This window comes from Rhinoderma darwinii, chromosome 2 (genome assembly GCF_050947455.1).
Source record: "Rhinoderma darwinii isolate aRhiDar2 chromosome 2, aRhiDar2.hap1, whole genome shotgun sequence".
Classification (NCBI taxonomy): domain Eukaryota; kingdom Metazoa; phylum Chordata; class Amphibia; order Anura; family Rhinodermatidae; genus Rhinoderma; species Rhinoderma darwinii.
The window spans coordinates 62,137,678-62,152,536 of NC_134688.1; the positions used below are offsets into that span (position 1 = coordinate 62,137,678).

The 14,859-nt window shown below is 44.0% G+C and overlaps 1 protein-coding gene across 1 annotated transcript in view; it reads left to right on the top strand.

The window, feature by feature from the left end:
* LOC142741709 (cilia- and flagella-associated protein 337-like) overlaps positions 1–14,859 on the top strand; it is a 170,494-nt gene that overhangs the window by 71,844 nt on the left and 83,791 nt on the right. Inside the window, exons 13-15 of the mRNA XM_075851051.1 lie at positions 1,647–1,890; positions 2,262–2,367; positions 13,099–13,250. Of these exons, the coding sequence (XP_075707166.1) occupies positions 1,647–1,890; positions 2,262–2,367; positions 13,099–13,250 (502 nt within the window). The remainder of the gene's footprint in view (positions 1–1,646; positions 1,891–2,261; positions 2,368–13,098; positions 13,251–14,859) is intronic.

A 14,859-nucleotide genomic window follows, 5' to 3' on the forward strand; every position in this document is an offset into this window, starting at 1 on the left:
CTGCTTTTTAGTTAGGTGAGTGCACACGTTGCGGAAAACTCTGCTGCGGACCATAGGCTGCGGTGCGGAATTTGGTGTCCGCAGCATACACTGGCTGTTGCAGACGTGTGTAGCGGACTTGTTGCGGACTCATTGCGGAATAGAAGTCAATGGGGCTCCCGTAATTACGAGTGACTACGTGTGTGCACCCGTAATTACGGGAGTGTTGCTAGGCGACGTCAGGAGATAGTCACTGTCCAGGGTGCTGAAAGAGTTAAACGATCGGCAGTAACTGTTTCAGCACCCTCGACAGTGACTTCCGATCATAATATAGATCAACGTGTTAAAAGAATAGAAGTTCCTACTTACCGATAACTCCCTGCTTCTTCCTCCAGTCCGGCCTCCCGGGATGACGTTTCAGTCCAAGTGACGGCTGCAGCCAATCACAGGCCAATCACAGGCTGCAGCAGTCACATGGGAGGTCGGGTTGGATGTCGAAAGAGGGACGCGTCACCAAGACAACGGCCGGGTAAGTAATGAATTTATTTTACTTTTACTAGGGAAAGGGCTGTCCCTTCTCTCTATCCTGCACTGATAGAGAGAAGGGAAGCACTCTTGACCTGAATACGCAACGGCTAATCCGCATCAATTTAGTGCCCATTTTAGGCAAAGCCGCAACAGAATCTGCAACGCAGATTATGTGCGGCATTGATGCGGACGGTGTCGGCAGAAACACGCCACGTCTGGTCATGCCCTAAATGAGTTTACCAGTCCTACGAAATTGATGGTCTGTCCTCAGGATAAGCCATCAATACCTGATTGGTGGAGGCCTGACTCCCGACACCCGCCGATCAGCTGAATTGAAGGGGCCATGGTGCTCTTACAAGTGCTCCTTCCCCTTCATTTCAACCTGCTCATATTGTGAATCGCTGGCACACTTGTAGTGGCAGTTCACAGTATTACAGCCTTCTCCGATTTGGTGCATTTTGTCATATTTTAAACCACACCCATTTACATTAGACCATGACCCTTTCCTGCTAAACCACGCCCCCTAGTGGGCGTGTCGAAAAAAAGTGTCTAAAACAGTTAATAAATGTAGACCAGAGCATGTCCGCCAGAAATCTGGGTCAATTCGAGCCAGAATTCTGGCGAATTTTGAATTGTAAGGGTATGTTCACACACAGTGAGCAAAAACGTCTGAAAATACAGAGCTGTTTTCAGGCGAAAAAAGTTCCTGATTTTCAGACGTTTTTTAACAACTTGCGTTTTACGCTGCGCTTTTTACGCCCATTTTTGGAGCTGTTTTTCAATGGAGTCAATAAAAAACGCCTCAAAAACGTCCCAAGAAGTGTCCTGCACTTCTTTTGACGAGCCGTCATTTTACGCGCCGTATTTTGAGACGACGCGTAAAATAAAGGCTCGTGGGAACAGAACATCGTAATTCCCATTGAAAGCAATGGGCAGATGTTTGTAGGCGTATTAGGGGCGTTTTTTCAGGCGTAATTCGAGGCGTAAAACGCCTGAATTACGTCTGAAAACAGTACGTGTAAATATACCCTAAGTCCGCCCCACTGTCTTCTCTTACCAAACAGAATTGAGTAGTATAATTTATAATTCCACAAAACAAACATGTAGTAAGTGTCATTTTCACATGTGATCTATTAAAGGTTGTACTGTTGGAACAACAAATGTAGAACAGCAGATAAAGGACATAAAAGATCATGTGAAAGACCTGAAGGGACGTAGAGGAGCATTCACACCTGGATCACCACAGAGGAGAGCAAGTGGAGATCAAACAGTATTCCGTGTATATAAAGGGGTGAAAACGTTCGCATTCTGCAAGAAGAACAGCCTTGTTGTGACGGGGGGCATGGATCGCATTATTAGACTGTGGAACCTCTATGTGCCTGCGTAAGATTACTTGAAGTAAAACATTATTTATATATCTATATAACTGAATAAGTAAACTTTAAACACAATTTTGCAGATAACATATAGATATACTGTATTTTACCTAGAAGTTAAATAACTTTGCAAATACTTTGCTTTAATTGTCTTGTACTGTCATGAGTTACAGCCTGTATTATAGTCCGGAGCTGCATTCACAATTCTGCGGGTCACTATGTCGAATCAACAGAAACTGACACACCTCTAGTAACATGTTAGCTGAGATGCTATAATGCGTTGATTTCTGGGAGATTTATTTTTTCTAAATCAAAATACTGTATAGTGATTGGTGCAAAGATGACCTCACAAAATGTGAACCTCATTGCTGTTTATAGGCGAGCAACAGGCGTGCTCCGTGGTCATACTGCCCCCATATTTTTCCTTGATGTCTCATCAGAAGATAACAAGATATTTTCAGTTGCAACAGACAATACGGTAAAGGTAAGAGAATGCATTTTACAGATGGTATATTAGTAGAAAACATTAAACATAATAGCAGTTGGAGGCATTGTCCAGTATGACTACTTAAAGGTGTTGTCTGGTTTCTGCAAATGAATATTACCTTTTGTGTAATTAAAAGTTATACAATTTTCCAATATACTTGCTGTATTAATTTCTCACGGTTTTCAAGATCTCTGCTGGTTGTTATTCAGTAGGAACATTTATTGTTTACTTCCAGTGGATAAAATTCTGTCCATGGTCATGTGATGGACACACAGGTGCTGGGATCAGTAGAAGACGCAGCTCTGATACACAAACTGTAACGAGCCGTGCACCTATGTGTCCATCACATGATTATGGACAGAATTTTATCCCCTGGAAGTAAACAATGAATGCTCTTGCATACTCAGCATGGTCACCAATTCAAATATAGACAGGGAACACACAGAAAAGAAGAACTTTACATATTTTGGTGGCCATAACTGCCTCAAAATACAATTACAGATGGATTCATGCTTTCATAAATATATAGTAATGACTCATTTTTTCATAGTAGTAGTATTGCCTTCAGGAGGCTATATCCAGTGGCAGATTAAGAAGACCATAGGCCCTGGGCTGTTCCCAAAACTTATGCACCCCTTCTCCCCTGCAGCTCCGCAGCGTCGTCTATAGTTAAAGGAGTTTTCCAGTCCCATATAATTGATGGTCTGTCCTCAGGATAGGCTATCAATATGTGATAGGTCGGGTACGACTCCCGGCACACCCGCCAATCAGCTGTTTTGAAGGGGCCGCAACGCTCGTACGATCTCTTCTTCCCCTTCATTTCTACTGCTCGTACTGTGAATCGTCTACACACTTGTAGCAGCGGTTTACAGTACTACAGCCTTTTCTCATTCACTTCATGAGAAGTCTGTAAAACTGTGTATTTTTAGTTCGACGTAGACTTTGTTTTTTGCGGGACGAGTTGTACATTATGTAGGTGCCATTTTTTGGTGCATTCACATTATCGTTAAAATATATATTTATTTTTATTTCGTCAAAATTTCTGGAAAAAAAAGCAGTTCTGTAGCAGGTTTTTTTTACTGCATACACCTATCATCATAAATGATGCTTTAAATTTGTTGTGAAAGTTGTGACGCTACCAAATATGTGTCTATTATTTTATGTTTTGGGACTTATATTTAATAAAGTTTATTTATTATTAAAAATGTGCATTTGTGTAATTTTTTTGAATACTTTTTTTTATTAATTGTAATATTTTTTCAATTTCATAGAGGATTTTTTTTTTTTTTTTTAACGTTAATGTACTGGCATATATCTATCTATATGTCAGTACATTAACCTGTGTACTGATAGTACACAGGCAGTTGTTAGAGCATACCTAAGGCCTCATGCACACATCCGTTGCCCGTCGTACGGCCGCAAATGGCGGACCCATGAGCACGGACCACACACGGATGGCTTCCGTGTGCAGTTCGTTGTTTCAACGGACGAAATTAATGGAATGGCTGAGAGCGATTAGTCAAAAATGGACAGGAGTAGGAACTGTTCTATTTTTGTCAGAATGGCTACACGATTCCGTCAAAACAATGGAAGTGTGCATGGCCCCATAGAAATAAATGTGTTAGTGCGCTATCCTTTGAAAAAACGGAGCGCACCCTGAAGAAAATAACTGAACTTTCAAGTATCACAAAGATGGACAACCACTGCGGTTTCCCTTTTAAGCCATGCCTCTAATCCCGTCCAATCCCAGCCCATACACACCCGATTCAGGCCACACAGTATCATGCTCCCATAGTGCCTACCACACAGTATAATGCCCCCATAGCTGACCCCATACAGTATAATGCCCCCAAAGATGCACCCATACAGTATAATGCCCACAGATGCCCCATATAATATATAGCCCACACAGATGCCCACATACAGTATAATGCCCCCATAGCTGCACCATACAATATAATGCCCCATAGCTGCCCTCATACATTATACTACATCTTTGCTGTTCCCATACAGCATAACATAGCATAATGCCCCCATGCTCCCATAGTATCTACCACACAGTATAATGCCCCCATAGCTGCCCCATACAGTATAATGCCCCATAGTTGCACCCATACAGTATAATGCCCACACAGATGCCCCCATACAGTATAATGCCCCATAGCTGCCCCATACAGCATAATGCCCCTTAGCTGCTCCCATACAATATAATGCCCCATAGCTGCTTTTATACAATATAATGCCCCATAGCTGCCCCCAAAGAGTATAATGCCCCCCACAGCTGCCACACAGTATAATGCCCCTATAGATTGCCCATACAGTATAATGCCCCATAGCTACCACCATACACTATAATCCCCCTTAGCTGCCCCCACAATGCACCACAGCTGCCCTGTACAGTATAAGGTCCCTGTAGCTTCCCCCATCCAGTATAATGCTCCCATACAGTATAATCCCCCCTAGATGCCCCCATACAGTAAAATGCCCCCTTAGCTGTCCCTAGTGCCAGAGCCCAAATATAAAGTGCCAGAGCCCACGTAGTGCCACAGTGCCAATGTAGATAGCGCCACACACAGTGCCCAGGTAGATAGCGCCACACACAGTGCTCAGGTAGATAGCGCCACACAGTGTCTCCTGTAGATAGTGCCACAGTGCCCATGTAGATAGTGCAACACACCTTGTAGATAGCAATACACCCCCAACCTGTAGTCATTGGGACTCGCTCTGGCTGGGGATTCCACCCCAAGAGGATTGGCAACCCTCTGGCCTGGGATTCCGCTACAGGAGGAGCCACTAACATCACTGACCATATATGGACAGTGACATCAGGGATTCCCTCTGGGAGCGGAATCCCCGGCCATAGCGTCGGCAACGCTTTGGCAGGAGATTCCGCTCCAGGAGGAGCCACTCACGTCACTGTTCATATATGGACAGTGACGTCAGGGAGTCCCTCTAGGAGAGGGATCCCCGGCCATAGCGTCGGCGATTCTGCTATGGATGAGACACTAACGTCACTGTTCATATATGGACAGCGACGCCAAGGGCTTCCCCGGGTTCAGCACTTAAAGTAGCACTGTGCCCAGAGAGTCCTCTGTACTAATGCTGAAGCAAGGAGCTGACGGTTCCCTGCTTTAGCATTGGGTTCAACTCTAACTGTGTCCTGAGGACACAGATACAGTTGACACCAGGATTCCGGGATATACCACTGGCCACCTGGGACAGCGGGACACTGCCCGAAATCCGGGACTGTGCCGCTGAATCCAGGACGGTTGGGAGGTATGCCTAAGTATGCCCTAACAACAGGAGATATGGTTAGACAGCTCTGTTGTCCGTCAATAAACCCTGGGATGTCTGCCCATAGATGGTATGTTCCTCGATCGCGTCTCAGGAATTCCTGGTGATGCGATCAGAGGAATGTTCTACCCTCACTCTTTCCCTTTGAATGCTGCAATTAGATTTGATCTAGGCATTCAAGGGGTTAACGGCGGAGATCAGTGGTTTCTAAGAGTTGGGCTGCAGCTTTGTTTTACAGCTGTTGCCCCACACCCGCTCGCACTGGTACACTTGCTGTGCCCCCAGCGATCAGCATGCGAGTATGCTCGTCATGATGCGGCAATGTAAAAAAATAAAAAATAAATTAAATAAAAAATACACATAAATACCCTCCTGCAAAAAATGCTACCCCCACCATTCATTGTTGTAACACTAGCCCTGACCCAACTAACCTAAAATAGACATGTAATATATAAAAATCTCTGGTAGACAATGAGGATCCCAAATACAAGTCTATTTTAGGGCAGATTCAGACGAACGTTGCGTTTTTGCGCGCGCAAACAACGCTGCGTTTTGCGCACGAAAAAACCATTTGACAGCTGCGTGTGTCATCCGTGTATGATGCGCGGCTGCGTGATTTTCGCGCAGCCGCCATCATAGAGATGAGGCTAGTCGACGCCCGTCACTGTACAAGGTGCTGAAAGAGCTAACTGATCGGCAGTAACTCTTTCAGCACCCTCGACAGTGAATGCCGAACACAATATACAGCAACCTGTTAAAAAAAAATAAAAAGTTCGTACTTACCGAGAACTTCCCGGCCGTTGCCTTGGTGACGCGTCCTTGGTGACGCGCCTCTCTTGACATCGGGCCCCACCTCCCTGGATGACGTGGCAGTCCATGTGACCGCTGCAGCCTGTGCTTGGCCTGTGATTGGCTGGAGCTGTCACTTGGACTGAATTGTCATCCCGGGAGGTCAGACTGGAGGAAGAAGCTGGGAGTTATCGGTAAGTCAGAACTTCGTTTTTTTTTTTACAGGTTCATGTTTATTGGGATCGGTAGTCACTGTCCATGGTGCTGAAACAGTTTAACTCTTTCAGCACCCTGGACAGTGACTATCTCCTGACGTCGCGTACCGGAAATTTTTTTGCCGGGTTCGGCCAAAACGAGTTCGGCTGAACCCGGTGAAGTTCGGTTCGATTGTCCGGGTTCGCTCATCTCAAAGACACTCCATTTGGATGTTTGGAAACAGAAAAGCACGTGGTGCTTTTCTGGTTACATTCATCCTTTTGACAGCTGGTGCGCTGTTTCAGTCGGTTCGCACGGAAGTGCTTCAATGGGTGCGTGATGCGCGAAATACGCAGAGATATTGAACCTGTCGCGTTTTGTACGCAGCGAACAAACGCTGCACACAAATCACGCACTGTTTGAACTGCCCCATTGACTTCTATAGGGCTGTGCGTGGCGCGCGAAAAATACGCGGCCTGCACGCACGAAAATCACGCTCGTGTGAATCCCCCCTTAGGGTAACACTATTATTACTGGAAAAAAAATTGCTAAAATGTAAAAAAAGCATATTTTGTTTTATTATTTACTTAAACCTTTAAGCCTACAAATTCTGAATAAGCAAAAATTTGTGGAAATAAGAAAATAAACCTGCATTCTTCCTGACAAAAAAATTCGCAAAAATCACGTTTGTAGCCAAACCAATAAAAAAGTTATAGCAGTTTAACGAACGCGTTCTAAAAAATTAAATTAAATTACGTATAAGAAATTAACAGATGGCAGAGGCGTAACTCAAATCTAAATTACAAGTCTGTAACATGGCCCTACGCCTATGTGGCAGAGAGGCGTTTGGGCTTCCTCAGACTAGAGCCCAGGTGCGACTCCTAACGCTGCACTAACCTATAGCTATTACCTTGTAAAATTAGTTATGTCACCCTATAAAAGTGAAAGTCACGTATTATTATTATTGCAGTCCCACTTATAGTCACTAGAGTGCAGCCTTGCTCAGATTGTGCTCCTATTGTTCTACTGCATAGATGCAACTGTTTATATCAAAGCAAGATAAGTTATGGAAGACCAAAAGCGATCCCGTTATATAAGATTATTTATATAAATAATGGCCTTTTCACACGGGCCATGATCAGGCGAATAAGTGCTCGTAAGAATGCTCGTTCCCAATAATTGCCCTGTGTGAACAGGGCAGTGATCAGCCAACAAACAAGAAAACGCTCGTTCGTCGGGTGATTACATCTTATATGCAGGCAAAATAATAGCCGCTCGTCAGCAGCACATCTCCCTGTGTAAGCGTGCTGCCGACAAAATGCAAATGTAGGCGGACGAACAATCGTATTATTGATCATTCATCCCGACATAATCCGATCACTGCTCTGTTTAAATGGACGCAGTGTATGTGCGCTGAATACGTCGTGTGTGTTCGTACCGTAAGGGTGAGTTCACACGGGGCAAATACAATGCGAAAAAGTACACAGCGTATCCGTCCCGGTGGCCGCAGGGAATTCCGGGTGAAAAACCACACCAAATTGTGGTGCAGTTTTTAGTCCGGAATATCTGCTGCAGAAGACTGCAGAATTAGCCAGCCTGCCAGTAGGCCAGCCTCCTGGCATGACGTTTCATTCCAAGAGACCACTGCAGCCTGTGATTGGCAGCAGCGGTGACATGGGATAAAACGTCATCCCAAGAGGCCGGCCTGTAGAACATCAGAGGTAAGTATAATGTTTTCGTTTTTTTCTAACTTTTGCGGCTTAATCGCTGCAATTCCGCCGCAAAAGTCACAACACGACTATTTGTTGCGGGTTTTAGATCGCCATTGAATTCAATGGGGAAAACCCGCAACAAATTACCGCCGATTCCGCAAATTTGTGTACAGAATCTCCGCATCTCACCTACGCAGCGTGTTGATGAGATTTGTTTTAAATACGTTGTGGAAAATCAGCAGTATTTACACCACGTGTGGTCTAGCCCTAAGACTCTCTTTACAATTTGTCTGGGGAGAATAACCTTTTTAACAATTTCTTTTATTTTATTTTCCTCAGATTTATCCAAGCGTATATTGTGAAAAAAAATGCCATACATTTTGTTGCTTCTCCCAACTGAATTTATTTGTATACAAAAATAGTGTACCATACAGGTTTATTTGTTGTGCCAAATGGTGTAGCAGGCTGTATGATACTGTTTCCAAACTTAAACCTATCACACAAAGGACATTTTTTGGCATATGTCTGTTCCATAGAAACCCTTGGAAACGTGAAAGTGAATTAACGCCTTAGTGACCACCAATATGCCTTTTTACATCAGTCACCAATGGGCCTTAGGCTAGGCCAACACCTTTTTACGATGGCCTAGTCTAAGTCCTACACAGGTCATTAGACAGCCAATCTCCTGCCCTAACCACCAAGATAGGACGAACCTCTGATCCCGACCGTTTAACCCCTTAGATGCTGTGGTCATTAGTGACCGAGGGCACCTAAGTGGTTTACAGAGTGTGGGGCTCCCTCTATAAGTTCATCGGTTCAGCGATTGCAAGCTGCCGATGGTTTGCCATGGCAGCCGGAAATATAACAATGGCCTCCAGGTCTGCTATGTATGGAAGCATATTAGGCCCTGCCAGTAAAACTGACTGAAATAATACATTGCAATATAGAAGTATTGCAATGTAATATAGAAGCAATACGATGAGCGCAGGGTTCAGAAAATATAACGTTTTCTAAAGTATCTAATAAAGTTAAAAAAAAACGTTTTTTGTCCTTACAAAGACGTTTAAGGGTATGTTCACACGGCAACGCCAAATACGTCTGAAATTGTGGAGCTGTTTTCAGGAGAAAATAGCTCCTGAATTTCAGACGTTTTTACAAGTGCACGCGTTTTTCGCGGCGTCTTTTACTGATGTAATTGGAGCTGGTTTTCATTGGAGTCAATGAAAAACGGCTCCAATTACATCCCAAGAAGTGTCCTGCACTTCTTTGCCGCGGGCGTAATTTCACGCGCCATCTTTTGACAGCGACATGTAAAATGACAGCTCGTCTGCACAGAACATCGTAAGACCCATTGCAAGCAATGGGCAGATGTTTGCCGACGTATTGGAGCCGTATTTTCAGGCATAATTCGAGGCGTAAAACGACTCCATTACATCTGAAAAGAGGTCGTGTGCACATACCCTAAGAGGTAGGAATTTCCGCAGTATGGGACCGCAGGGACTACGTGTGCCTCTGTCCCGCCTGCTGCACCCAACTCTGATGAGTTAATGAGGCCTTAAAGAGGCTCTGTCACCAGATTTTGCAAACCCTATCTGCTATTGCAGCAGATAGGCGCTGCAATGTAGATTACAGTAACGTTTTTATTTTTAAAAAACGAGCATTTTTGGCCAAGTTATGACCATTTTTGTATTTATGCAAATGAGGCTTGCAAAAGTCCAAGTGGGCGTGTTTAAAGTAAAAGTCCAAGTGGGCGTGTATTATGTGCGTACATCGGGGCGTTTTTACTACTTTTACTAGCTGGGCGTTCTGACGAGAAGTATCATCCACTTCTCTTCAGAACGCCCAGCTTCTGGCAGTGCAGACACACAGCGTGTTCTCGAGAGATCACGCTGTGTCGTCACTCACTTCCTGCCCCAGGTCCTGCATCGTGTCGGCCACATCGGCACCAGAGGCTACAGTTGATTCTGCAGCAGCATCAGCGTTTGCAGGTAAGTCGATGTAGCTACTTACCTGCAAACGCTGATGCTGCTGCAGAATCAACTGTAGCCTCTGGTGCCGATGTGTCCTCGCTCGTCCGACACGATGCAGGACCTGTGAGTGACGTCACAGCGTGATCTGCCAGAAGCTGGGCGTTCTGAAGAGAAGTGGATGATACTTCTCGTCAGAACGGCCAGCTAGTAAAAGTATTAAAAACGCCCCGATGTACGCACCTAATACACGCCCAGTTGGACTTTTACTTTAAACACACCCACTTGGACTTTTGCAAGCCTCATTTGCATAAATACAAAAATGGTCATAACTTGGCCAAAAATGCTTGTTTTTTAAAAATAAAAACGTTACTGTAATCTACATTGCAGCGCCGATCTGCTGCAATAGCAGATAGGGGTTGCAAAATCTGGTGACAGAGCCTCTTTAAAGGCATAGCCATTGCTATAAAATTCAGGGATACCATGCAAAAAAAAAGTGTCAGGGCTATAATGTCTGAAGAGGTAGTAAGCAACGGAGCTGCTCAGTTTGCGCAATATTTAAATGTTTAGTCAGTAAAACAAACGGAGTGGTTATGCGGACTGCGGTAAGATATTGCATCTTTTCTAGCCTACATGTTCATGCAAGAAAAGAGGGTTACAAAAATGAAGGTGCTCGTTGCAAACTGGTTATTAGCAAATAAAACTATATTACTATGAGGCCGGGTTCAACGTAGCGTAAACTCTGCGGAATTCCCTCAACGGAATTCTGTGCGGAAATTCCACAGCGTTTACAGTAGCAGCAAAGTGAATACGATTTAGAAAATCTCATACACACGCTGCGGAAACAAAGCTGCACAAAAGTCGTGAGGAAAATGTTCTGCGGTGCGTTTTTAATTCTGCAGCATGTCAATTTATGCTGCGTGTTCTGTGCGGAGATGCTGCATGTTTGACCAATAGACTTCAATGGGGGGCAGAAATTCTGCAACAGATTTATGTTGTTGCGGTTTTTACTGCATTTACGCAGCGGAAACGCAGTAAAAACCACTGGAAATCCGCATGTGCACATATACTTTGCTATAACCAATGTTTAACACTAATATGCAGATAAAACCGCTGTGGAAAAAACACAGCATTTTCGCAGAAATATGAGCAGGAAAATCACACTATTTGGTGCGGATTGCGGACTACTGTGACTGCTGCTGCCCCGGGTGCCCACATTACTGTACCAGTTGTGTGGTAAAGTGTCCCCAAATACTGTACTTCAGAAATAATGTTATCATAACTACAGTTACCCCAAAAATAAAAGTGCCAAATAGATAGTGCTCCAGATGGTCATAGTTTCCCACACAGTAATGTGCCCATATTTATGCCCCCCACACAGTGATAGTATCCCAAAAACAGTAAAAGTGCCACCTTAGTGTCCCCAACACAGATATAGAGCCCGTTTAGTGCCCTTTCAGAGTGATAATGCTCCATTACTGCCCCTTCACCGTAATAGTATTAATTCCATTTACCGCTCCTGCACATTAATAGTGCCCTATTAGTGCCTCCCAATTAATAAGAGTACCCCCTTAGTGCCTACTTAGTAAAGTTCCCCCTAGTGCCCTCCACCAAGTAATAGTAAAAGTGCCCCCTTAGTGCTTAAAAGTTCCCCCTCAAAAAGTGTCGCTTATCTAGTAAACATGCCCCCTCGGTGCCCTCCATACATTAATAGTAAACCTTAGTGTCCCCCAAGTATTTATAGTGCCCCCTTAGTACCCCCTACACAGTAATAGTGCCTCCTAAGTAAACCACACCACAATAAAAGAGCCCCTTTAGTGCCACTGCCTCCCACATACTGTAGTAATACTGCCCCCTAAAAAAGCCCCACAAAAATAATAAAATTAAAACTCACCTAATCCCCTTTCGCACGTTGAACAGAGCAGCTCAGACCACAGACCCTTTACGGCCTGCAGCCTGCGCTGTCAGTGGCACGGCACAGGCAGGTGCGATGACGCCAGTGCATAGTTCAGGACTGCGCCGAAGTCCCAGGACCTAGTAGGCTGTGGGCCTGAAGTGGCCTATGATTTACAAAAGTGAATGGCGGGCAGGGAGCCTATGTGATACAACTGAAAGTAGAATGGCACAGGAAAAGTGCCAGTGCGTTGTCACCATGACACCACTGATATAATGTTTCTATTTTGTAAGTAAATTGTCCTGTACATATAGCAAAAATATAAACAGGAATGTAGAAATAATTATTGTCATACATAGAACATTTACAATGGCTATAGTTTGGAGATATCACACAATGTTATCTCATATGGAAATGGATGTGACACCACACTGTTCCTCTATGACAGGAGCCTTGCAGTCTCGTGTACTTGGAGGACCTTGTTTTTTCTTGTATCTTTCACGTTGCCTCGTTTTATGTCTTTGCTGGTGTCACATACTGCCCTCTGCTTGCTAAGTTAAAAGAACAAGTCATTAGCTTCTATAGCACACTCAAACTCCCTGACACATACTTTCCGTATGTCTGTCAGTATACAGGATATCTTATAAAAGACAGGTTGTTATACCCGCATTACCTGCAAATGAGTGAGCACGTAGTGTACAAGAACACTGATAAAAAAGGAAATACCAAATATATTCATGGTAGTAAATATATAGCATGGTAGTAAATATATAGCATGGTAGTAGTAACAGTAACACGTCAGTGAACAATATAGAGATGTGTCTGTCTGTCTGTTCAGTGTATCTGATAGAATTCATCTTTTTTTTTTTGCTTTCAGATATGGGATATACAGAGTCAAACGTGTTTATTTACCGCCTGCTCAAAATCCAGCGGGATCAGAGGAGAACTCACTGCCTGTCTCTATATCCCAGAAATTAAAGCATTATGTGTGACCACTCATTCCCTCGCCTTTCTACAGGTCAAACTAAAGTAAGAGACAATATCTAGTTTGTTTTTTTTATCTTAGAGAAAATGATAGAATGTAAAGAATAATATATTAGCATATAGTTATTCTGATAATTGTGGCCATTACCTTCATGTGCCTCCATCGGAAGCTGTATCATGGCCACAGCTCCGGACTCCCAGTCTTCTGCTATACATTCGAGCTTATCCTATCTCCTATACAAGAAAATGACCAATCAAACCCGGAGGGGGCTCTTCTGGTCCCAATGCCCACACTAATGTTTTCATTAGGAGTCAGATTTCTGCTTGGTTCAGGCTGTACATTTGGTGCTTTCGAACAGCAATGGTAAAAAAAATTGGATTTAAAGGAAAGCACATTCTTTTTTGCAACTGTATTCAACAGAGATTCATATATTAGTGTGTTGTATTTAACATGTATGTACCTTTGGTGACCCTACACGAATATATCAGACAATTACACTATCAGTAATTCCCTAATATATAGCCAAATGGCAGAAATGTCTCTTTCTAAGGCTTCGTTCACATCTGCGTTGGGGTCCCGTTCTGACGTTCTGTCGGAGGTTTCCATCAGGACGGGACCCTGAACAGACACAAACGTACACGTTTCCATCACCATTGATTTCAATGGTGACGGATCCGGTGCCCATGAATCCTGTTGTGCACCGGATTCGTTGTTTTGCCGGACGCAATAGCGTAGTCGGCCGCGTAAAAAAAACGCCTCGTAAAAAGAAGTGTGTGTCACTTCTTGAGCCTTTTTAGAGCCGTTTTTCATTGACTCAATAGTAGAACAGCTCCAAAAATGCTGCAAAACAACGCTGGTTGCTTCTGTTGCCTGTCACATAGTCTTTGCTAGGACACAGACACAAACCAGCAATTTAAAGGCGTGTTCCTGAAATTTATAATTATCACCTAAACTCCCTGTTTCTCTTTACTGCACTCTCCACATTGAGGAGAAGTTTGAATGGAACATCGAATCAGCATACATGGTGCCGCTCCATTCAAAGTCTATGGGACTGACGAAAACAGCCAAGTAAAGCGCTCTGCTGTCCCCGTCAGTTCATAGAATTGAATGTTGCTGCAGGCCGCATCTTCTCCTTCGCTCCATTCAAGCTCCTGCTTACTGCAGAGTTGGGGGTGCAGTGAGGAGAAACAGAGGTTTGGAAGCCCCATTCTAGTGACAGGGGGGGCACCTGTGGATAGGTAATAATTATCCTTTCTGGGAATACCGCTTTAATATAAATTTCCATTATTATAAAAATCACAGCAAGATAGATTGGCATGGTGGGGGGGGGGGGTCGCTGTGTCAGGAAGTGATTGCTTTTGGAATACTTCCCTGGCTGTTGGTTTGAGATGTTTCTGTATATAGGGCTGCACATACACGGTAAGGTCTCATCCATATCATGTGGGGTTTTTTGCTACATTTAGCGTGTATGCCAGGACAGCTACTATTTTACATGCTAAATGTGTCTACATGGCTCCATGACCTTTTGGCTTGCGCCAGGCTGGTATACATCGCTATACCCTTTTTGTTGAGGTGTGGAATAACGTAGAAGACTACAGTATTCTATCCAAAGGGATCCAGCAAAAAACGTAAACAGCGTAAATAGTTTTTCAA